Genomic DNA, 26,943 nt, shown 5'->3' with positions numbered 1-26,943 from the left:
TTACCAAGGTAGCATGATTGTTTGGCAAAATACTACGAACAACCAAACGATGAAACAGCACACCATATTTGACTTGAACATGTCTTCTCGTAACAGACAAAACTGCAACAAAAAAAATTAGATAGGTAGGTACCTTTAGATGATTGCGTATGAAACAATTTTAAAGGAAAAAATTTTTCAAGGTGTTACAAAATATTTTTCGTCATAATTTTAAATCGGAAACATTTCGAATTTTATGCTTAAAAATTTCCAATACAAATTAAAAACATGCAATTTCATACAACAAATTTTTGGTAATTTCAACAAACGTAAAACTTTTTATTTCTTGCCATTTTTTTTTTTTTTTTTTTTTTTGATGATTTCAGGAACCACTCATCTTGAAGAAAATGAAACTTCGTGATCATAGAGACGAGGGTAAACTACTAAAAACCAAAAACAAGCATCACTTTCATATATGCATAGATAGAAATCGCTTACTTTTTCTTCCAATTCCGGCTGTTTGAATCTCAAAGTCCACCTGTTCACGTGTTCTTTGCGCATTCTTTCATTACTCTCGATTTCAATGCAGTGATCGATAATGTCATCAATTTGCTCTTGGGTTGTTGGGGTCATCGTTTGACTTTTCATTTCACTGCCATAATTTTCAATTTCATCGAGCTCTTGTACGCTAGAGCTTAACTGTGCAAATAAAAATTATCAATTCAATTTCCAATTTTCCTCGTCGATAAAATACAAGCGAGAAGTTTAAAAGCACGTAACTCACATTTTCAAAAGGTATTTCAGGAGTCCATTGCATATTATTTTCCGGATCCGAATAGTTACGATGGAAAGGACCATTATGTTCTATATTTTTGATTTCCGTTTCCGAACCTACAAACGACAATATAAGGTAATTCAATTTTGAAAAATTAAAAAAGTTTCACGTTATTACGACAGGTTAGGGGTAAGAGAAACCCTTATGATTACCTTGATTAGATTTTTCACTAGAAAATTTATGATTTGCAGGAATAGGCGAAAATCTGTCATCTTCTGACCATAAACGTGGCCTGCCGTTAGAATTAATAAATTTGCGTCGCGATTTTGACGGTTCTTCTTTCTTAATTAAAAATGTTTCTACTTCGTGTTCCTGTTAAATGGAAATATAGCAATTTAATTTCGTATAATCTTGTTAAATTATTACCAAAATTAAACGTTACGCTTTAGAATTCATCATCTACACGAAAAATAATGGACTGCGTTAAAAAAGTTATTTAAATGAGGAGACGATATAGCTGGGGCTACTTTTTACTTTATAATTCAAATTTTTAATTGATGGTTGAAAACTGTGACACAGATAGCATAAAAAATTGTCCACGTTGAGAGCGTGTTTCGTCGTAACTTTTCCCCGGAAAATTTGCATTTTTCGCCGTGTCATTCAATTCGGGCAATTTTAATGGATTAAAAAAAAAATAAAAAGGAAAAGGAAATTATTTTAAAAATTCGAGGTCATTTTTATCTACATTAGAATAATAAATATAGATAGGTATTGAAAATATTTACTTTTAAATAACTATTTCTACTTTCACCGTAGCCAGGTTCGACATCATACGCGTTGTGTAAACAATCCAAAGTCGCTTTAGATATGTGAACTCGTCTAAAAAAGAGAAAAAAATCGCATCATTAGGTATAGCCACAATAAGAAAATAAATATGAAAAATACCGTCGAATCGAGAAAAAAACGAACATACCCCGGTAATCCGCCAGATTCCAAATGGTTGGCCAGTGTCACATCGTAAGACCAAACATCAAACTGCCATTTTCTTAAACCCAAAACACCACATAGTACTGATCCCGAATGTATTCCTATTCTCATGTTCAAATCTACCTACGATAAAATAATAACTCTTACGCGGTTCCAAAATTGAAGGTTTTAATCACTACTCAAAGGCATGATTAAATATAGGTACCTATACATATGTATACCTATAACTTTATTCTCATTTGAATAACGTTTTCAACTCAAACGTAACGGATTAAAATCGAATTAAAGCAAACGTTTTCTCCTCGTTAACTGTTTATCATAAAATCTTCACCGTCCGTCATAATTTCGCAGTTTAATGTTTGTAAATGTGAAGTAGGTATACCTCCTACGGAAGGTGCGAGAAACCCAAAATAAAGAGACAGTATTCGCAGTCGCAGTCAAAACAATTCATGAAACTTATAAACGTACAAAAGATGACTTTGTGATTGATATATAAAATTCCCTCGTATCATTTACATAGGTAATGCATATGTAGGCAAGTCTATCTATCTTTATAATTAACACAGGTATTTAGGATTACAACGACGAAGGCCCGCATTAAAACAACCCTGTATCTTCTAGCTATTTATATCCACTTATTTATAATACAGAGAAGATTTTCGCTTAACGTCGTATAGTAATATGTTTACGGTTATTCTCCGTATACGTACATTTAGTTTTTTTCTCACGTCTTGAATCGCTGTTATCATGTGTAATCCCATTTCAACGCAGCAAACAGCGTGATCTGGTCTTGCCAGGGGTAATCCAGATACACAATAGTAACAATCACCCAGTAATTTTATTCTCAAGCAATGGTTTTCCTGCAAAAATAATTACTATGAAATTACTTATACGATGAGTACGTAATGTAACTAGATACCTATCTTCTCACATGTTTATTATTAGGTAGGTACCTACACCTAGTTCCACAATTCAAAAAAGTAGCGCAATTTATTTTAATATGAGTGTATTATTGAACTAGATGGTCGGAAGAGTAAGAGGAGTGGTCTTATGTCAGTCATAATTACTCGTACATAAGATCTAAAAGTCTAATGCAATATTACTCGAAATCAGAAATTGGTCATATTTTTTCAAGTTGATTTTTTTGTCTGGCGGAATACTCGTATCATAAAATCAGATATTACCTACTCTGAATATGTATTAGAAATTGATCAAATTTTTTTTTCAAGTAAGTGTTTGAAAAAGTGACATAAATACATAATTTCTGTACATTACATGCATATAATTAAGAATTCAGCAATGTTTTCTTCAAGTTTTCAGGTTCCAGGGACACACAGATCAGCATTTTCGAAATTATGGACAGACATTGAACGCAAAAAACAAATATAATTTCTAAAGAGGTATATTAAAAATTAAGCTGAATCAGAGGACACAACTTTATTTCGGGTTCAATTGACGAGAGATGGATCTTGACAAAAGTATTAGGTACCCTTCCTAGCACCTACTGTATTTACGGCGAACTGATTATGCAAATATATTAACATTAACGCAGCTCGCGGAAAACCTGTATATCAATTCCCCCTTCCCCACCGACGACACATTTCAAGCAGTTCTCCGACCGACGATTTTTTGACAAGTTGCTCGTCGCCGTACGGGAAAATACCATAGTTGGCTATACTTACGATTACGAATGAATTATTTGGTATTTTTGCAAGTGATGAGTTGCGCTGAAAGAAGTAAGACTCAGATTTTCAGCAATCAAACGATATTTAACAAAGCGTAAAAACGATTTTAAAAATTGAAAAAAAATTAAAAACTTGAAAAAAAAATTTAAAAAAATTAATAACTAAGTAACTAATTTTTTTAAGTTTTTGAATTTTTCAAAAAACCGATTGAAGCTTGGAGAACAAAACATGAAGAAAAACGAAATCATAGGAACAATTTTACTCAAAAAAATAATAATTATTGTTTACTTTAACACTGATCAGTGATCATCACTCATAATCGAAAGTTTATCATATATTGGAGCTAAGTACAACCAATAAAATTTTGATCAGTGCACCTAAGTATGTATGTACTTCATTTTTAATGCTTTCAGACTTTTAAAACAAAAATGAATCAAAATAAGTAGGTAGGTATAGCATTCATTATTAGGATTGCAAAAAAATTTTGGATACTTTTGACCAAATTTCATGCTGAAGATCCAACTCCAAATGAAGGTCTTCACTAAAAGCCAAAGTCCTCCGACATTTTATTTTTCGCAATTCACTCTATTCTTACGCTAAAAGTAGGTACCTACCTGCTGTACAGTTATTTCGTTTGCTGAACAATTTTTTAATTTTAGTTTTCATTTTCAGATTTTTTTCTTCTTTATTTTACCATTGGATAGTGTTTCCAGTTTTTGAAGGACGTTTATATGCAAAGCATTGTGATTATCTACAATTTTTGCAATGAAAAATTTAAATTTTCATTTTTTTATGAATATTATTTCTGAATGCGAGAATAGGAGCGAGAGGAAGGAGGGAGAATCAATCTAAAATTTGAATATATAGACTATTATATTCGCGCTACCGTGTCTGAAATGTTCCCCCCAAATTCAAATTTCAATATTTCCATCCATTCTGGAGAGTCTAGCGCGATTTTCAATCTCTCCAGAATTTTGAATTTGCTCCAGAAGGCTTGAATATGAAATCGGGCAGCTAACAATCGAGTTGTGCATTATACTCGACCTGTTTAACGAGTTTATCCACATTTGAGCCGATTTTTAGGGTGACACCACAAGAGTTTGATTTTTTGGATCAAATTCAAAATTCTGGAGAAATTAAAAAATCGCGCTGGAGGCTTCAAAATGGCTGGAAATGGTGAAATTAGGATTTGGGGGGTTAATTATGGACAAAATACAGCGATTCGTGCAAATTTCAAAAATTTCCACACAAAATGGAAACTTTTGATTTTTTTGGATTTTTTCATTTTGAAAAAAGCTGATCAAAAAACCACTTTTGAGGTGTCACTCTCAAAATCGGCTCAAATGTGGATAAACTCGTTAAACAGGTCGAGTGTAATACACAAATCGATTTTTAGCTGCCCAATTTCAAATTCACGCTTTCTGGAGCAAATTCAAAATTCTGGAAAAATTGAAAAATCCCGCTGGAGGCTCCAAAATGGCTGAAAATGGTGAAATTTTCATTTGGGAGATAGTTTTGGACAAAATACAGCAATTCGCGCAAATTTCGAAAATTTCCACGCAATTGGGAAACTTTTGATTTTTTGGATTTTGTAATTTTGAAAAAAGCTGATCAAAAACCCACTTTTGAGGTGTCAATGCCACTCTCAAAATTGGCTCAAATGTGGATAAACTCGTTAAACAGTTCGAGTGTAATACACAACTCGATTTTTAGCTGCCCAATTTCATATTCACGCCTTCTGGAGCAAATTCAAAATTCTGGAGAAATTGGAAATCGACTGGAGGCTTCAGAATGGCTGGAAATGTTGAAATTTGGATTTGGGTATAGTTAATTTTAGTTTTGGGACTTATTTTAACCATTTTTACTGATCAAGTACGTACTTTAAAAAAAAAGCATAAATCGATAAAAACAGTCAATTTTGAATTTTCAAAATTTCGCCAAAAATCGAAAAATGAACTTGGGTAGCTGAAAATTTGGTTTTGGGGGTTTTAGACTATGCTCTTTCCAAAAATTGCGGTCCCATTCAAATCGAAGTGTGAAACCTCAAGAGGTTCCCTTGTTAGGTACTGTAAATCACTTTTATCATATGTATATTTATTTCAATCAAATTTTGGGCGATAAACTAAAAAATCCCACCAATAATTTTTTTGTAAGGGTTTTCACGTCGCGTTGTACCTACTTACTTCGAATTCCATTTTTTCTCGAATACCTAATTCAGTTTTTGCGGAGTTATTAAACTACCTATGTATTTTTATTTCAGTCGAATTAAGCCAGCATCCATCCTTAAAACGAGTCTTCGCAGTAGTTTTAATTAAATATACTATAACCTAAACCTATAAATTGTCCGGCAACGCGAATAACAATGGTGGATTGCGGCATCCGCAGAGAACGAGCTAAAGAATAACGTGACCAAATTGACCGCAGAGTCTATAACTACGTTGTAATCGCGTCCTCTTTTCCAATTTGGTGAATTTGAATCGATACTGATAGGGTAATAGGCCTTATTTATTTCCTCCGAATAGAAATATTTATTCGTCGTTTACGATTCCTATTGTCACAAGGTACTTTTCTTTTCAAATAAAAAACCTATACACCTAGACCTACACTACCATACCTACCAACATGAGAGAACTAGGTACCATAAAAAAAAATCGTAAAAACTTACCGCAGCTAATTTATCAAATTTGGCGAATAAATCATTCAACACTCTGACCAATTCTTGAGCGCTGCATTGGCTCGCCCACTCTGAAAAAAAAATGAAATAAATGTATAAAATGGCGCCTCGACCTCAACAATAAAAATTTCCTAGCAAAAATAAAGCGACGCGAATGACGAAACCAGCAAAGGCTTCTTTTCATAGTTTATCGAAAAATGTTCTCTTTTGAATTTGCCTTTTATTTTGTACGGTAAATATGTGGATTGACTGGGACAATCCGAATCACATCGACATATTAAAACCAGACATAAGACAAACGACAAAACCTACTCGGGTACAGGTGTCGAAACCGAGTAACAACCACAATCGAGAATTCATCGACGAAAATAAACGACTCTGGATAGAGCTAAAAGAAAAAAATGAATTCATTATCTCGCTGCAAGACGACATCTACTACAAGCAACAAGAGCTACAGAAATTGGAAAAATGCAAACAAGAGTTGGAGAAAATTAAATCGGACCAGCATTACGTTACGCTAGTCAAAGAAATCAGCAAACTGAAGGGCGATTTACACGACAAAACCGCCATGATTAACATGCTTAATAACATGGTGGAAAACCTGTGCGACGAGGTGCTGCAAAACGAACACATCGAGCATATCGAAGAAGAAATTAGCCGACTGCAAACGGAAAATGAGAAACTCGCCAAAGAAAATTCCGACATCAAGGTGAAGCTGAAAATCGTCGAACACGACAATGACAAATTACACACGCGTACTCAACAATTGGACGACGAAAATCACGCTCTCAAAAAGAAATTAGATAAAACGACGCGTAAGCTGAAAGAACGAGAAAACTCGTTGCTAAATTTCAAACACTTTCACGAATTGGTGAATAACCTTCAAAGTCGTATTTCGCGTTCGAAAAATGAAAATCTAACCCTAAAAAACGCCTTAGAAAGAATGGCCAATTTGGCGAACAATTACGATAAATTAGAAAAAGAGAACGTCGAATTAAAGAAATCCGTTCGAGAAGCGGAGACGAAAAACGAAACGTTGAAAAATACCGTACTGAATTTACAAGAAAAACAACTTCAAATTAAAGAAGACGAAACGGTTTTGAAACCGGCTTTGATTCGTGAAAATCAACACCTTCGCGAAGAATTAACATCCAACGACCAGAAAGTACGCAGTTTAATAGACATCAACATCAAGTTGAAAACAAATTTACAACTTTACGAGAAAATGTTAATGGAAAGCAAGGCGTTCGTCGAGCAACAAGATAAACGAGCCGGACAAATGGATAAGATAATCGAAGAAAATCAAACAATGAAAGATATTATAGAAAACCTAAATCAAAACTTGAGCCACGAACATTCCAATAAGACCGTTTTACTCAAAGAAAAAGAATACCTGCAACAGGAGAAGGATAAGCTATCGCAACTATTGCAGCAGAATGAGGTAGAAAAAGAAAATATTATTAAAGAGCTCGCGTTAATCAAACGTAATTGCGAAGAAGCGGATATCGAAATCGATGATTTGAAAAGGCAACTTCAACTTTGTAAAAATACCATTCATAATCAAGATACAACGTTGAAAATCAGAACCGCCGAGTTGCACAGCTTAAGCCAAGAAAACAAAGAATTAAGACTAAACGTCAAACAATACGAAAGTCAAATACAAATGGATGGAAAAGTTTACAAACTGTTGAGGTGATTGATTATCGAGAAAATTTTAGCTAATGGAAAAAACTTTCTATTTTTTATTTTATTTCAGTTTTTTTTCTCTCAAAAATTGAAAACTTCGCGTTAATTATTTTATTAAGGTGAACTATTGTTGTAGTAATTTAGTTTTTATGTACAGTAGTGATTTTTTGCACTTGTTGAGTGGATGAAAAAAAAAGAACTCGTTCAATCGCATCCAGTTATTTTATCATTTAATTAATACGCTTCAACAAGAACTTCTCGTTTTATAAAGGGAAAAATCTTTAAAACAATCTATCAATCACTGATGTAGTAAAGATTCGTACGTATCACAAGAATAACATAGGTACCTAACTATACAATATTCAGTAAGCATATATCCTACCCACAAAGCACCTCTCATTGTTGAAAATTCATCCATTTAAGGTTTTTGTAATAGGTATCAACGAAAAATATGTATGGATATCATTTGTCATTTGTCGCAAAAATTTGTCACTAAAAGTCAGACCATACCTACCGCAATAAAGTTTATTATTTATTTTCAGATGCATACATATCATCAAGTAGGTATATAGATATCTAGGTAGATATTAAGCATGATATCGTTTATAACAGTCGTATAATACCTACTCATTGATATCATAACTTGCAAGTACCTATAACTTTTTCAACCCTGTATGTTTAGGTACATATAGACGCAGTGAAAGAGTGAAAGTACCATTCGCATATCCCCATTCACCAAGCTTACAAAAGGCTAAAAAATACGCATACAACGACATTTGATAGCACCTATTAAGCTGACGACGGCATTAGTTTTTATATAGGTATACAGAAGCACGTGTGCGATATAAAAAATTACTTTAACTAGGGGAAAAACAAAAAATTCGTGAGTTCCAACATTCAATGTACTTATACCCTCATACTGTACATGTGTGAATGTAATATTTTGTTTTCAAGTTTAAGCCAAATACATACCAGTGAATCCTTTTATATCAGCGAACAGTATACTGACGTTTTCGTAACAATGAATATAAATACGATGAAATTGCTGCGGCATAAAAGATCCGTTTTCGGTTTCATTCGCTATATCTCTGATCATTTCTCTAGCAACAAAATCTGGTAGAACTGGCAACAGAAAAATATTCGATGAAAAGTGAGGAATGCGAGAAAAAAAAACTGAACATACTCGTAGATGGATAAATAGGCAGAGGTATCAAAATAAAAGTATAAAGTGATTATATATCTCATCAGATCTGATTACCTATGTATTTTAAATTCAAAAAAGTCATAGGTTTTTGACCATTTTCTGGGAATATAATTAATCCAAAATAATTGGGAATGCACACGTTGAAGTTTTTTTTTTTTTTTTTTGACAATGAAATTGCAGTTGCAGCAGATATACTGAAGTAGACATTATTATGATTTTTTTTCAGCACATTTCTTCTTTTTTGACAAGCCACGACTAAAATGGGATATTCTTCCATTATACCAAGTTGCCCACCTTCGAAACAAATGCATCGGAAAAACATTAAGTAGGTATCAAGAGTAAAACTCTGGCATTTCATCGCAGAAGAGCTAAAGAAAGCGAAACATAACGCGGGTGAAAATTGTCTCCTAATCCACCTTAACATTACTTATGTACAAGCCTACTATCAGGCTAAAGCACACATGAAAAAATATTACGTCACTATTTCCGCATTTCCCTCACATCATTTACTCTTACGTCAATTTTAAATTATTATGAAATCGTTCGTCCAAGTGTGAATGCAAGAACGAAGTACCTAAATCACATCTTCAAATTTTTTACCTGATAATAGCAATTTCTCTTGCTGATCATTTTCTTTCTGTGTTCTAAGTCTAGCTTCTGTTGATCGGTGGGTTTCTAAAAATGCTCTCCGTTGACTCCGATCCGTTAAGTATTTAGTATACATTCCAGCAAAATTGACAGCCGTATAGAGTAAAAACATCGTCGTCAGTTGAATTAATACACAATTATAACTCTGAAAACATATCGTAATTTTTACACTAGCGCGAATAAAAATAAAAGCCAACGTATACGTATATACAGGATATGGTATAAAATGATATTCATCATATTTGAATAATAATCGTCAAAACGAGATGAAAAAATTTCAATTTTTACTAAAACATTTATCACGTTCAAATTTCCATAATTTACAATACAAACAATCCATCTGACACAAGATGATACCTTCTTTCTTCGCGAGAACGAAATCAAAAAAGAAAAAAAAACATGCAAATAAGATCCTAAAATATTGAAAAAAGATACGTGACATATTACAAAAAACACATCCAGAATGAAAAAGGAAGAAATTCATATTAAACCAAACCGAAATTGTTTTCCATATATCATATTCGTCAAAACGAAATACTTAACGTTTTTAAAATATGAAAATCAATCAAATTACAATTTAGGCATTTTTCTCTTCAAAAATACGAGTAGGTAGGTATGTTTTGAAAATTGAGCTGCGCAAGCTAAGAATCCCAAAGTGAAAGTTGCTTTTGCAGCACCATAATTTTTATTTCTCGCCGCCATTTTTTATTATTACGTATATTATTACTTTTTTATTGAGACTTTTGCGACCTTTTCAAACATTCTCAGCAGGCAGAATGCTCGCATTTTTCACTAACAATCAAAAAATATACCTTCGAAATTTGACACTAGCAATATGAAGGACGAAATTTTTCAAGTAGGTATTAAATTACAACTACGTAATCGAAATCATTTGAAAAAAGTAGGTAATATAAAATGATAGGTATCATTTTTATAATAATTTTAATTTGGAAAAAATATTCATAATTTGATTTTTTTTTTTTGATAAAGGGGTTCATCGTATGAAATGGATAGGTAATCAAATTAAATCAGAAACCACGAGTTTTATTATTATTATTATTAAATTAAGTTTAGGGTCATGCTCACCATATATTTATTAAATTTTACAAAACTTGTGACAGTTATGTGAACCAATGCAGTGGTACATCCGGCAATGATACAACATCGCAGTGGTAAAGGTAACATGGCGTAGGTAACAAATACAATGAACAACACATACCATACTAAATATTCTTGGTCACTTAAGCCTAATCCAGCGCCCACAAATCCTGCAAAAAATTGAATTCACAGTAGGTAAAGGGGAAAAAATCCAATTTAAAACAACAAGGTAATTAAAACCATTGGAAGTATGAAAGCCGAGCCCAATCGAAAGTGAGCATCAATAGGTAGGTATATAAAATTTCTGAGTTAGAACAAAAGCTACATAGAAAAACTTTGAATTTTGTGATCTGTAAATTCTGATCGTTCAAATTTGGTTTTGTTGCCTCAAGCAAACGTATTGCACCTTGAATCAAATCTCCTCAAGAGGAAAGGCGTGATTTAAAAACCTAGGACAAAAAAGATTTACTCTGATCAGGTCTGAAACAATCTAGTCCGATCAAAACCCTGATCTAATTAGATCAAATTGAATCAGGCAGGAATGTCTGAATCTAACTGGATCAGATCTAATCTGATCAATTATCATGAAGGTCTGATCAGATCTATATGTGTTAATTTAGATTTAATCAAGTCTTACTTTGATCTCATTAGATCTGGTCAGATCAAATTAGACACAGCGAATATCCAAATTAGATCTGATCGAATCCGGTAGCTCCATGATGAAAAAATTTATTCAACAGTAACATTGCAAAGCACGTTAGAGTGCCCAACCCATAATTCAATCGAGCTCATAAAAACTAACTATAGGTACCTAAAAGATATCGGTAAAAGTTTTTAATTGGTTGATTGAAAAAAATTCGCGAGCTTTATCCTCGTATTATTAGATTTGACGATGTAAACATTTTAACATAATTAAAGCGAAAGTAAAATAAAATTTTCGTCTGTTCGCAGGTAGATATCGCTTAAAGTAACCAATAACCATTAACTAAAATTGCTCATATCATGCATCAAAACAATAAACCTATTGAAATCCATACCTACCTTGAATATTAATCAATATCCAAGTACAAATGGCCGCTGACTGCAGATAATTATTGGCAAAACATCGCCAACATCCCAGAACACAGACTATACAATTGATAATTAATGTACATAATGTCCATAAAACACTTTTTAAAGCTGGCGGACCACGATCTTTTTGTAGTAACCATACACCTGTAAAAAAAAAAAAAAAAAAAAAAGACAAATAAAAATTAAAATATTTAAATATTTGAACGATGATTTTTCAAGTTTTACATTTGAGATGGACAGGCAGGTGGGTACCTAGTTACCTACTATCTACATAATTTTTTCACCATATCAACCAATTACTTTATAACATCGAAAAGCGCAATTCATTGAGAGGTATGGAACAGAGTGTGCCGTTTTTCAGCTTTTTTCAAATTTCGATCGACCCTAGCAAAAAATCACGACCATCATTTCCTTAATAAGACGCAGAAAAATTTTCTTGTTCAACGTTTAACCCTCTCCCGGCTCGCTCTTAAAGTTTTCAAAATTTGAAAAATTTTCAATTGTTTCAATTTTGTTGCATTTTTTTTTTTTCAGTTTAAGTAATCTTTTGACATCTTTGGTACTTGCATATGATCGCTTTTAGGCCATTAGAAAAGTTCAAAGTCTCCAATTATTCGTTCTTTTCGTTAAAATAGTATGTATGATAATTTCGTAATCATCTCCTTATGATGGAAATTTACGTACATAAATTTTGGTCAAAAAATTTGAAATTTTTACATAAGACGAGGAATAAAAGTAATGCAAAGAGGTACTAGGTACCTACCTATATAGGTAGTTAAATCACGAACTTTTAGGAAGGAAGTGGGTTCAGATTTGATGACAGATATTGATGGGAAAAATTCAACGAGAACTTTTATGAAAATTACGTGATGTTAGTGGTTTTCTTATTGTTTCAGTATAATTATTATCATCGTGTTGTTTGAAAGCAGTGGAATCGTTTTATATTTTTAATGCATGGGGAATTGGTGAAATTCAGATCAACTTACTACATCGAAACGTTATTGTACGCCAAATATCACACAATGAATAAACAAGTTGCAAAGAATATTTTTTTGACATGTTGAAATGTCGAAAAGATTGCCTTAACTGAGCACTGCAGGGGCAGAAATACAAAAAATGATTGTTTATAGTGTTTGCGTTATCATGACTTCAGTCGTTCAGAAATCATCCAAATTAATCCATTGCAAAAATAAAATAAAGTCACAACCTAAATTTACGCAACGGATAAGTAAGAGGACGAAGTACCTATGCAACTTACATACTCGTATTATAGTTCGTACAGACTCAAGTGGCTTTTAATTAGGTACTATGGTAATCGTACCTACATAACTATTCATTTAGTAGAGCTATACTGTCTTATATCTAATAACAATATTTTAAATGAAGAGAATCAACAAATTTAATACCCGCATATTTAATAATAATATTAAGGGAATGGTGTGTTCAATCGGAATCTAAAATTTTCTGCCAACTGTAGACGTGTAAAAAGATACCTAGGTACCTACACCTACTACGTACGTAATAAGAATAAATTAGTCAAACTTACCGGCTAACACAGTTTTCATCAAAATATCAACAAAATTTACTATTATTAAAGATTTCTGTCTCTGCCTATGGGAATATCTTTGGTAGGATAATTCTAAATGTGATTCTCGAAAACTGTTGGTTAAGGTTGGACAGTAAATTCCTCTGTATAAAACACCTCGTTTGAAAATAGCAGCTGCTGAAATTTGATCTGGTGCTGCATTGGACATATCTGAAACAAGAATAAAGTACAATTTTCAGTATGCAGAAATTCATTAGGTATTTCTGCGACTAATTTCAAATTTTCCACCCTCCTTTATTACTAGATTAGAACGCTATATACCTATACAAACGGTTACGCTCTAATGCACCCATCCATTTATTACGTAAAAAAGAATAGTAGGTAAACATTAAGTAAATTTTAAAAAAAATAATAATGATGGTAAGGTGTACTATTTGACTAGCGTTGATCAAAAATGCGCCACTTTGGCACGAGAATTACACGAATCTGTGTCGAAATAAATAGAACTTATAACCAAACCTTATTAGCATTTAAATACGTACACATGCTCAAATTTACATAATTCCTCCAATTACCCGATAGACCCAATCTGTGAAAATGCCCACGTAGAAAAAACTTACAGGGGGCAGTGGTAATTCACTACTTAACAGTAGTGCTAAGTAGTAATTCACACCACATCAGTAGTGCTTTCAGTACTTGATTCATTACTGGACAGTAGTGTTGCACTGCAGGGTAGTGTGACTTCTGCAGTAATTCACTACAGCTTAGTAGTAAAGTAGTAGTTTCTAACTACTACTCAATAATACTTCACCATTCAATACACCACTCAACAGTGGTGTTTACCTATTCAGTAGTAGTGGTTCAGTAGTTATTTACTACAGCTCAGTGGTAGATTAGTAGTTTTTAACTATACATTGGTAATATTTCACCATTCAATGAACCACTCAACAATGGTGTTCACCTACAGAGTAGTATGGCTCAGTAGTTACTTACTACAACTCAGTAGATGTGTTGTAGTTTTTTACTACACATCAATAATTATTTATCACACAATGCACCACTCAGCAGTCATGTTTGCAGTTTGCCTACTGAACAAATGGTCTAATATAGTTATTTACTAGTAAACGTACACCTTACCAGTGATGTCATCAACCAATTGCCCTGCTAACTAAAAATACCCCAATTAGGGTGGGAGAAGAGGAAAAAAATTCAAAAGTTTTGAAGAATGCTATGCAGATATCAGATTATGTATATACGATTTTGAACATGAAGGATTGCAGATTCAAATTTAGGGTCTAATGATCTTCAACAAAAAATTCTGTGCCATTGCAAATCCAGATTTTAATACTGATATTGAAAATTTTTTTTGAGAAGATTTGCAATTTTACACCTTTTTGAGGCTTATTTTGGGTTTTGGAGTCACATGATCTTCAAACATTATTTCTGGGCATTGAAAATCCCAATTTTGATACCAATATTGTACTATTTTTGTATCTTTTTGGAAAATTTTCAACTTTGTACCTCCCCTTTGAAGTCCATTTTGGGAAGTTAGGATCAAATCGTTCTCAAAAATGAATTTTGTGTTCAAATATATAAGAAAATTTAATTTTTGGTTTTGAATCTCCGCTGTGGATATTGTTTTGGAGTTTACGATCAAATGATTTTCAAAAAGTAAGTCTGATCTACACCATTGAAAATCCAAATTTTCAATTCACACCAATATTGCACTTTTTTTGGAAAATTTTCATTTTTGTACCTCCCAAGTTTTGGAACCCATTTTCGGGTTTGGTATTGAATGGTCTTCAAAAATTGATTCTGAGCCATTGAAACCTCAAATGTTGATATCAATTACATACTTTTTCAATTTTTTTTTTAAATTTTGGTTTTGTACCTCCCCTTTTGAAGCCCATTTTGGGATTTGGGGTAGAATGGTCTTCAAAAATGGATTCTGTGCCATTGAAAACTCAAATTTTGATATCAATAATGTACTTCTTTAAAAAGTTTAAAATTTTGTACCTCCCCCATTGGTGCCCATTTTGAGGTTCGAGGTCAAATTGTCTTGAAAAATGAATTCTGAACCCATAAATTTGAGATTTTGATACCCATATATATTTTTTTTGATAATTTTTGGTTTTGTACTTTTGTATACCTCCCCTTCTGGAGCCCATTTTGGGGTTTGGGGTCAAATGGTCTTTAAAAATTGATTCAGCGCCATTAAAATTTCAAATTTTGACATCAACAGCGCACTTCTTTAAAAAATTTGCAATTTTGTGCCTCCCCCCTCTCTGAAGCTCATTTTGAGTTTGGGATCAAATAGTTTTCAAAAATGAATTCGACACTCTTGAGAACTTCACCAATTATTCATAGTTTCAAGTTTTGACATTCAAATTCATGAACTGTTGAAATTGAGTGTTTGCAAACAAATATATTCTTTGAATGCCCTATCCACTGTAGTGCACTAGTAGTCAGGTGGTTAGGGTTGTGTAGTCAGACATCCGTAGGTCCCCGGTTCGAATCCCCGCGAGGTATAGGTGTAGGAATTTTCTAAAAATGTTATAGGCAGGAAAAATCATACATGACGTGAGCATCACATTGATGATAGGGAAATTCAAAATAAAGTTCCCCAACCCTATTTTTTTGATTTTTGAAAATTATTGCACCCCACTGATACTGATAGCATGTAGTGAAACACTTCTGACACACACTTGGAAATGAGTAGTGTTTCCTAGTAAGGAATTGCCAGTAGTGATTTACTACACACATACTAGACAGTAGTGAAATACCATTGATTTGCATATGTGGATCAGTAGTGCTACTCTACTGAGAAATCAGCAGTAATTCATCACTCATAATTTTGAGTAGGAGAAGTAAATCACTAGTGGCAATTCCTTACTAAGAAACACTGCTGATTTTCCAATAGACACCAGTGTACTTTTTCTACGTGGGTGAAGAAATTTTCAATTCCGAATACCTACTTTTTCGGTCTGTATTTTTCTCTTCAATTCATTTACATACTTCAACAGTCAGATAAAAACATAGAAGCCAGAAAACTAACGATGAATTCAAAATGACCTCGGCTACAATCGGTAGGTAAATCGAATAATAAAAAAATGAAATTGCTTGCTATCCGATATGAGTTAAATATTTGTTCACATACCTACGGTAAAAAGGTACACCATAATAACGCGTAGGTATTGTTAAACTAAGAAAGAAACGAAACCAATATTATTTCAACATTTTTAACAAATATTACACAAGTTCAAATAGACGATCCTTAAAAAAAAAAAAAAAAAATGAAAACACGTCAAATTTCCATCGTAAGACAAGAGTTTATATTTTGTAAGTTCCAAAATTTGACACCCCTGCAATCGAAAACATACAGTCATCACATTAATGATGTAATTTTGGTTGCATACTTTGCCCATTTGAAAGAATCAGACCACTTGAGTTTCATCCTCTATGAGTAATCTAAGGTCAGTTTCATCGTCTTAATAATCATTTCAATATTAAAGAACGAATGGTCACGTTTAGTACCTACATATGATGTTGACACGACGAAGTAGCGATTTTTAGGCACTACTGCGTCAACGAAATTCAAACGAAATGAAAATCAACGGGAAAAGGACATTTTTATTTTTTTGATGTACCTAAAGTGTAAGTGTACAAAATAAAAACATCCACTGGGACATTAATTTCAAAGTGTAATATAGCATGGCAACGTAATAATCGTAGCACTAACGCTTAAATTGAATCGTTTACTTTGAAACTTAGTTACCGTGATACCGCAGACTATGAAAAATTATGCTTTGTCCTTTTTTCCGTCGTTTTGTAATGGCAATGTTTTTTCCTCGCTTTTTTTTTGCACCAAATTCAACAGACACGCGACTAGCGTTATAAAAGACAGGCAAAAGTAGGAATTATGATTTCAAGGCAGATACCCTATGATTATAAATTCAGATGCATCAAAACAAACCGAGCAAATGAATGAAAATAATCGACTGTCAAAGAGCCTAGATCGCAAATAAAGAACAAAGGTACCTCCTGCATGAATCTAATTCAATGTACGTTATCTGAGAATATAAGGCAGGCATACCTAACCTACTCGTACACGTAAGACCGACATCTAAATAGAGCATAATTGCGATTTGAAAAGATAGAAATGAACTTTTAAAGACATCTGTATTCTGATCTCATCGGCTAACAACCGAAACTAATGACGCAATGATAAATTATACGGTAAAGGGGTTCGCTTCACTAAAAGGGACGACACACCGAAAGCATTTCGGACAGGTATTAATTCGAACATATACCTATAGGTACCGTCAACAGCTCTCTAGCCTTTTGGAAATGTCAATTTTTTATTTATATCGAACAAAAGGACAGTGTTGCCAATTTAGCGGTTTTCAAGCTATTCCTAGCGATTTTGAACATAGAAAACCGCCAAAAAATGTCAATCTAGCGGCTAGCGGGAAGTCTAGCGTTTTTGACTTCATGGCCACTTTTACCATTTTAACTCACAAATTCAGCATTTCAGCTAAAAAATATAGAATTTTTGAAAAAAAAATCAATGAAATTGAACTTTTGTAAAACCCATCCACTCAATTTCATCAATTCTTTGATAATTTTTGAATGATTTCACTGTTTTTTAGTTTTTAGTTATTTTTGTACAGTTTTAAAATTTTAACAAATTGAATCTTCATCAGTTTTGTATTTTTTACATGACTTGAGGTTTTAAAAAAATGATGAAAATCTAGCGGGAAGTCTAGCGATTTTGCTATATGGAATTTAGCGGTTTTTAGCGGTTTTTTAGGATCAATCTGGCGGGATTTTTCAATATGGCATTGGCAACGCTGCAAAAGGATAAAGCAGCACGCATTGTGCCCATTGTGCTTTAAATTTTATTTTTTTCCACCAACTAATTTCATCCCTTAGGAGAAAACACAATGTTGCAAACTCGTCTTAATCTAGCATTTCACTCGTAGCAAGATTGTTTTGAAATTGCAATGGTACATTTGAAAAATAAAGATTCTTTTTCTTTTAATACGTTTGTAAAATGATACACTCGAGATTTTCGTGCGCTCCAGTGAACGTTCAAACGTTTTGAATAATGCATTCGTTTGTTGCAACTTAATAAAATTTGCCTAGCTTTTATTATTTTCCCACTACGATTTTTATTTCATTTTTTTTTTGCCCTTCAAATTATTCATTAAGATATTATGGAAACTCCAGAGAATTGCGCAAATTTCAAAAGTGAATAATTTTTTTAAAAAAAATTTCACATTAATAAACGTATTTTTTTTTTTTTTTGGATGACCTTTATCGAATAATTTTGTAAAATTAGATTTTTTGCGAGAAAAAAATACCGAGAAATTTTTTACGAAAAATAATAACCTTAATTCTATTTACGTTTTTCTTTTGTGTTTAGTCATATTTTTCATCTTGCTATCGCGTATTTAGATATGCACACAAAACGTTACGACACAATTGTTTTTTAATTATGTCCTATTATACACACTTGTATTATCGTGACAGAAATACATTTTTTCAGCATAGTTTAATTCTCCAGTGAATTTTAAACAATAGGTAATTGTTTACGTTTATTTTCAACTGGATTTTTTTTTTGTTCTATCGTAACTTAATTTAAAGCGTGTTTCTCGAATAACTTCAACAGAAAAAAGAACGAATGTAGGTATAAAAAGGAAAATTAAAACTGAGAATTTTTCAATTTTTCCTGTCTGTTTTATATTTTGAATATTTTTCTTATTTATAATCGGATAATTTAGTACAATTCTTTTCTTGGAATTTGATCGAAAGTCTTTAAACTGGGTAAATGAAGCTTGAAAGTGAACAAATTAAACTTATTCAATAGTTCCTCACCTACTCATCTTACAAAATAGACACTATTCAAATTGTGTGATACGAAATCATATTTTTTTCAAATTTAAATCCATTTTCGTCGATATCATCTGTATTACTGATGAACTCGTGAATCATAGCAAGTGCTTAAATAAAAACAATAAAATGTATTTTTTTCGACTCCTTGTTAGTTTTTTTTTTTTTGTTTTTTTTTAAAGAATAACTACAATAAAATAGACTGCAGATGCTCGAAATATAGGAACAGGTAAAACCTCCATTCTCAAAATCTCATTTTTAAATATAATTCTGTAAGCATTTTATTTTTATGTATAAGCATCTACTTATAGTACGCAATACTTACAGGCAGGCAGCAGAAAAAAATTCACAAACAGCTAGGTCAAGTAATACAAGAAAAGTGAAAAATGACGGGAAAAAGGGTAAACAAAATGTGATAAGCATTCTCAAAGAAACTGAAATACTCACTACCTACCTGTTTAAATCTAAAATGAAACAAAATTGTTTTAGCGAAAATAAGATCGTAGCTTAGGTACTTATTACGTATATATTCGAAAGTTGAAATGTTTTTTCTACTCCATGAATTATTTCTCGAGTGAGTGGCCCTTTTTCAAATAGGTATAGTTAACTTATTCACGACTGGTCAAAGAGCATCTCATGTTGAGTAGGTACATCATAACACATTTACGTTAGAACGAATAGGTGGACGATAATTAAAAAATAAAAAGGAAAACTGACAGTTAGGTATTCGTTTTCATAATTAAATAACGGCAAAAGAAAATACGACAAAGTTGCGATAATTCGCACAATATTTTCATTTCCAAAACCGTAGGTATGCTTATAATCCGACACCTTCCTTTTAGGTGTTTCGGCATGATAGGCGCTTTCACTAGAAATTTTCAAGGATTCGCTGACTGTTATTATTTTAAAAAAATCAACTTTTCACCGTAAGCGGTTTTCATCCCTTATATAAATAGGTATAATCGATGTATCTTTTCTAAAGGTGAATTTTTCTTTGTGCCGCTACATTGTCATTTAATTAGCTTCGTTATTCTTTGAAAAGTAATGGTATTTTCACGCCTTTCTAACTCTCAGGGTATTTTTCTTTCGACGCATTAAATTCGACCTTATGTTTAATAATAAGGCGAAATATTACTAAGAGGAAAAAAATATGATGAAATGAATTTGTAATCATTTATAGATAGGTTATTTTTACATCAGACTTACTCAATCAGCTTGATGAAAACGAGTAGGTATTTGAGCGAAAAAAGTACCTACGTATAAATAAATAGGTACTTAGACTTACCTATCGTGTACTTGGGCATGTGAATTGGGCAGATAAAAAATGTTTCGAGGAAAAGGGCACGTGAGGTAAATTCATTAGCGGTCGCCGGAGCTATCGAAAAATTACTCCTCGAATTCAAAAACCACATTCCTACCACTAAATTGAATTTCCTAGTAATCACTAATCAGATGCTACAAATTAATTAAATTCACGATAGAAAGCGGTAACGGAATCGAGGGTTTACTATAGGAGAGGGAAAGAAAATCAAACAAAAGGAAATAATTTTTATAGGTACTTGCCAATAATGCTTACTCAACAAACTAGAGCAACCAGATTTCAAACATGACATATAAATAATTTAACAAAAGCAACACGCCTCGGATGCGATTCAAAAACCTTGGAATATAAAGATGAGTTGCACTATACCTAGTTGCACTTTGCAGCCTTGACTTTATCTAAAAATAAGTTGATTTAATCACTCATCACGTCATCAGACAACACTCTAGTACCTACTGTAAAAAATGGATCATTAAACGGCCAAAAACATCGTAACGAATAACCTGTGCAGGTATTTGAAAATATAATGATACCCACAGGAAAAAAATGCTTGTACCAATTCTAAACGAGTTTTATAATCTCAGCAAAATTTCACCTATGGAAGCCAATGCAAAGAATGAAAACAAATTATAAACAACAGTCCATTGCAAATATTGATGTACATAGCACAAAAGTACAAAGTACAACCGAACAGTAAGTGTAGACTATAGAAGTACTATAACAAAGAATAATTCGAAATGAATGGGAATCGGCCATCTGGCTTACTAAAAGTTTATACCAAACGTAAAAGAAAATTAAAAACTAAATAAAATAGACGACGGACAGAATTGTAAGAAAATTCATCAACGCAATATTTTTCAGCGAAAATAAAAAATGATAAATGTAAGCGTAAGTATATAAGAAATCTTTGCCACAAAACTCACCTAACAAAAATACGCAGGTACTTCAACAAATGTCACACAGTTTTACCTGACAACTAAAAACCAAGTAATTTCAATAAATAACAGCTCATTTCTTTTTCTTTTCTTTTTGAAAAAATCCATCTTTTTACGCATTCGGTATTAGACTCGACTCGAGAGCTTTTCTCAAGCCAAGCAGAAATATCAACAAAATATCCGTGAAAAAATACTCAGTCATGCGAAAAGCAACGTGTGACAAAATGAAGTCATTTGTTGTAACACGCACACAGTGCAAATTTTAAAAAGCTGCATGCATCATTCCAGGCGCCAGTAACTGGTTAAAATACGCTTTAGAGTTAGATGTACCTAATATTTGTACAATGAGAATGACTCAGAGCCGAGGGTTACACCAGGCTATTGAGGTTTTCCTTCTTTTAACAGCAACATCGCTAAATTAACTCGTCGAATTAAATTTTGTAAGTATCTTTGACGTTTGTTTCGGGCTAAAAACTTCACTCGAAATGATGAATTTCAAACACAAATTAATTGTATTTGTAATTAGTATATTTTACTTTTCGGCTGCATATTTATTCAAATGGCTTGATATATATTCATATTATTCAGTCGTCCTGAGCAAACTTATGTATTTGAACAATAGTTAGTAACATTAAAAATGTATCAATCATTTCGCAGTGTTCGGTTCACAATAGAACTTTCAAGGATTTATTCACTTTGGTAGGTACATTTAAAAAAATTAAAAAAATCTACGTAGGTAGCTACCTCTCTACTTTAGAAAAATCATTTCCTGGTCCTTACTATTGAAAAATTTTACAATCAAACTTACATTGAAAAATAAAAGTGCCCAAGACAAAAAAAAACAAAAACAAAAAACAATTAGATATAGGTATATCGACGTCAGTAAATAAGAAATTATCGAGTAGGAACGCATGAGCAATAATCTTTTTCTTCCCTCTCAAAACCAAGAATCGTAAAAATTTGATTGAAAAAAAAAACTATTTTAAGTATATACCTACCTAAAACAAGATTACCCATACACTCATACGATGTTTCAAATAAAATCTTACAATCTCGAATTGGAAAAAAGAACAGGTAATCAAATCAAAATTTACACCTATCACACACGTATTTTGAAAAGTTTCAAGATTAGCTATTTGAAAGCTGATATTTCATATTTCTCACACATAATAGCGTGTATTTTCTGGCGAGAACTTACATGATTTAAATAAAAATAAGTTATAGCAAGCGTACCGTTCATATCAGCAGCTTAATATTTCATTCACATATCGTCGGCTTTTTATATTTGTAAAAAGGAATAGTTTATGCTATTTTATGAAAACTTGGCACGTGCTCGCGAAACCATGGTAGAATGTAAAATTATGCGAATTGGGATTAAAGTGTTATCATTTTTCTTTCTGCTAAACGTTCATTCATTTCCTCCGCAATAACATCGCTTCAATAGTAAATCCATGTTATTATATTAAACGACAGTCGAATCTACATTCAACAGTGACTTTTAAGATTATTATGTAATAAAACGTATTTTATGAAAAGTAAAGTTGAACGATTTTTTGAAATCTCGATTCTTTGATTCAACAAAATTTAATCATAAAGCCGTAATGAACAGGTAGGTATGAAAAAGTAGGTACCTCTATACATAAATATATTCCTACCTACTATAATACTCGTACGAGATCTTTCAGTTTTTCACCAATTTGAAATTCAAAAACATACATGGTGCATCCCAAACTTTTAAAGTCAAAGCTCAAAATTTCGTAATAATTGCAAAAAATACTCGAATAATAAATAGTTTTTTCAACGTTCGTGTCTCACACTTTATTTTGCTTTCAGTTTTTCGCCAATTTAAAATTCAAAAACATACTTACAGAATGCATCTCAAACTTTCAAAGTCAAAGCTCAAGATTTCGAAATACATAATTGCACAAAGTTACTATTTGGAGTACCTCTCTTGTGAGTTCAAAACTCGAAAAAATGTGCAACTTCAATCTAAAATGAAAATGTAAAGATTAGGTATGCGTTTCATATATTTTTTCAGCCCTACACAGCTTAGCTTTTAGATGAAATGAGTATGAATATTGACCTACCTCTTTTGCAAAATCATACGAACCTACATATGTAGATGTTTTATTAAATAGGCAAGTTCGAGAGTAATAGATTTTACAGAGCTATACGTTTAAATAAGGTGGAAGAAATAATTACATTCAATACTCCATAATCTCATTCCTTCAGTTTTCAGAGCCGGCAGGCCAATTTTCACATATTTAGTTGAGGGTTGCTGCATTACTAAACGAATTATTCGGAAGTATTAACAGAACACCCGGTACCAGCTGGTAGGTACTTAGGTAGGTCTTTTTCTTGTTGAAAAGTCAACGTTCTATGTACAATCCACCTTACCTACCAACGCAATAAAAAAAAAACTGATTCAGCGTCCCAAAAATACCTACGTCAGCAAAAAGTATTTATTCCGACACAAAATATCAAGTTTCTGTATTGAGTTAAAATTTGAAAATAATACCCTTCAAGCAGGTACCTACATTTTTTTCTCCACGAATCATTGATTTTTATTTGATACAACTACAATATAAGGTACATACTTATTTTTGTTTGATACTGAGTAGAATTTTTCTGTCAATTTTATCAAGTAGGTACCTACCTATGATAAGTATGAAATTAGAAAGAAATTGATGATATTATTGCACAGAAAAATAAAGCAACAGGTATGAGTTGTAATCTTGAGATCCCACCACAGTGAGAAAACTTTGGTCGTGATTAATTATTGATCAATGATCAATGACCATTGGGACATGACAAAAATTGGAGAGAAATAATCGTAAAATATAAGTTGAATTTTGGCAAAAATCGATGAGGAGGAGAGTTACTTCGAAAGGGAGACTAATACCAGGAAAAAATTTAAAGCCCCTAGCTACGCAGGAAACTCGTCAGGGTTCCTCATCAGAATAGAATCATTTATAAAAAATAAAAAAAACATGTTCTTTGGAATTATTAGGTACTGTCCTCTGCAGAGCTTCGCCAGCCATCTCCTCCCACCTGAATAGGGCAATTTGAGTTTCGAACCTCACTGTACCACTTGTAATACATGTGCACTATATTGAAATTTGAAGATTGGCAGATCACGATAATTTATTACGATTTCTTATCAACTTTACAACATTTTTCTGCCATGGAAAATTCTATTTACAAAAAACTAAATCACCCACTTTGACAAAATTTTAATAATTCATATTTTTTACTCATTTTAGAGGGTGTTGGAGAAAATTCAAACATTCGAATTTCAATTAAAATCGTTTTCCTAAGAAAAAATACGTATCAGTAAATTCGCAGACTACGCCCACCTTTTACATTTAATCCTGAAATGTAATCGATCTAACTACTTATAAGGACAATTTTTTGACGTGATTTCCACAGAAAAATTGTTGTACCAACATTACTTACCTACACATAATGCACATCATTCTTATATCACAGCTTTTTCTGCCGCCTACCAAGTTCAAATGACTTAAGTAATGTCTGTCTCTTTTATCACAATCACATACGTACGTCTACGTATACAACAATATAAACATTTAGGCGAAGGAACTTTTTCCGTTTTACATTCCTATGTAAACGTGAGCAATAAAATTTCATTAGGAATCGAGCGTTATAAAGATCAACTTGGGTTTTAAAATGAAGGCGGAGATTAAGTATTAAACGTTTTCGTATTCGTATTTTGCGCCAAGAAATGCTAAATCTGTGCGTTAGACTCGAAAATCAATCAAGTAAATGAATAAATGTGTAGGTACTTAGTCGTTTCAACTATATACTTTTTAAATGAATCGCACCTTCGCTCAAAATTCCTCTTTCATCAATCCTGAAATATACAGCTAGGTTTTAATAAATGTACCTTACACTCGAAATAAAATCGAATTCAAGGAATACAAACATTAATGTTTATACTTCTTTTATCGGGTTAATATTTTTCGATGAGTTTCAAGAAGACTAGGTAACATAAGTGAAAGTAGGTAGGTAGGTACCTAATGACCCATAGCTAATGTACCTACTGTTAATTTTCAAACATCTGAAATTGTCAAAATACGAGTATTCACTATTCACCTATCATTTGGGAAATATTTCAATAGGTTTAGGTAGTGTACATAGGTAGATGCATATTGCATACCTATTTTGTTTTTGTTTTTTTCCCATAGCTTTTCAATACAATGTAAATTTACTCACACGTCATCGAATGTGTGTGTAAAACTTGGCAACTTGGTTACCTGTATTTATGTGCTAAGTTGAATAAAAATAAGATATCATCCCAAAACTTCTTTATTATATTTGAAAATCACTCCATATTCAACGTATAGGTAGTAGGTACCTACATGATAACGAAAAAGAACGAAGAGCGATGACGTTAAGTGTACGCGCGGTATCAAAATTTATAAAACCATTGTACAACCCTATTTCACCCAAGGTTTTCGATAAAAACGAGCAAAATAAAAATTTAAGAAACCCTGCGAATAAAACAACATAATCCTTTTCATTTTATTGTCTATTTATTTTTTATTTGTTTTGTTTATTGTTTATTTTGCGGCGAAACCTTTATTACTTTACGGTTTGCAACACGTACGCGCCCGGAATAGTACCACCAAATATCGAAAAATTGCGTAAATGATAAAGGTAATTACATGTTACAATAGTGCAATAGGTACCTACTTCGTATCTGCACTATTTTGTGGTTCGAATATTTTCACAGTTATGGATTAATTCGGCTATACTGCAAAAATACCCCCTTCCCTTCGTCTTGAAAAATTGAACGATTTACCTTATATTAATGAAGAACATCTTACCAACATGAATCAAAGTGGAAGTACTAAAGTTAGTCGTTAAATAATTATGAAATTTAGAAAAATTCCTATTTCATTCAACTCCAAAGTTTCTATACATTCTTTTATTTGTTTTCTTTTTCATGGAAAAAGTAGGTAGGCAGGTTATTTAATCTTGTTTTTCTATTCATTAGGTAGCTTTCTTTGGAGAAATTTTAGTTTTGAAATGTACTAGGTAGGCAGATAATAAAAATCTTGTGCATGGATTCAGGATCATTTAAGAATCGCCGATTTTGTTTTTCACTTTAAGTTTTTATTATTTTTAAAGTTTTCTAATTTGTTATGTAGATTATCCGATTTAGATAATTATGTAATTTATTAATTTTTTCACTTTTTAGTTTGGTAGGAGTTGTTGTTGTTGTTTTTTTTTTTTTTAGCAAGTTTCGAACATAATTTTTTCTTTAGAACACGAGGAGTACATTTATATCAAAATATGCGATTTTGATTTTTAAATAGATAATTTTGGGTAATTCAGAAAAAAATCTGAAAATCAAATTAATTCTGGTTTTGAAAAAATGTTTAGGTATCCAATCGAATCCCATTAGATACTTCTTGATCG

General features: G+C 32.3%; 1 protein-coding gene across 6 annotated transcripts in view; it reads right to left on the bottom strand.

Moving 5' to 3' along the window:
• Positions 1 to 26,943, bottom strand: part of LOC135839980 (adenylyl cyclase 78C-like) — a 125,448-nt gene that overhangs the window by 4,762 nt on the left and 93,743 nt on the right. For all 6 annotated transcript variants that reach the window (XM_065356273.1, XM_065356274.1, XM_065356275.1 and 3 more), the window contains 13 exons: positions 13,354 to 13,563; positions 11,778 to 11,951; positions 10,725 to 10,906; positions 9,591 to 9,783; positions 8,759 to 8,908; positions 6,092 to 6,171; positions 2,452 to 2,601; positions 1,728 to 1,864; positions 1,540 to 1,633; positions 967 to 1,126; positions 764 to 870; positions 478 to 678; positions 5 to 102 (listed from right to left, as the gene is read on the bottom strand). In XM_065356273.1, coding sequence (XP_065212345.1) covers positions 5 to 102; positions 478 to 678; positions 764 to 870; positions 967 to 1,126; positions 1,540 to 1,633; positions 1,728 to 1,864; positions 2,452 to 2,601; positions 6,092 to 6,171; positions 8,759 to 8,908; positions 9,591 to 9,783; positions 10,725 to 10,906; positions 11,778 to 11,951; positions 13,354 to 13,563 — 1,936 coding nt within the window. The remainder of the gene's footprint in view (positions 1 to 4; positions 103 to 477; positions 679 to 763; positions 871 to 966; positions 1,127 to 1,539; positions 1,634 to 1,727; positions 1,865 to 2,451; positions 2,602 to 6,091; positions 6,172 to 8,758; positions 8,909 to 9,590; positions 9,784 to 10,724; positions 10,907 to 11,777; positions 11,952 to 13,353; positions 13,564 to 26,943) is intronic.

The sequence above is a fragment of the Planococcus citri genome, chromosome 3, assembly GCF_950023065.1.
Source record: "Planococcus citri chromosome 3, ihPlaCitr1.1, whole genome shotgun sequence".
NCBI lineage: Eukaryota > Metazoa > Arthropoda > Insecta > Hemiptera > Pseudococcidae > Planococcus > Planococcus citri.
This window is presented reverse-complemented; position numbering and strand designations above follow the sequence as displayed.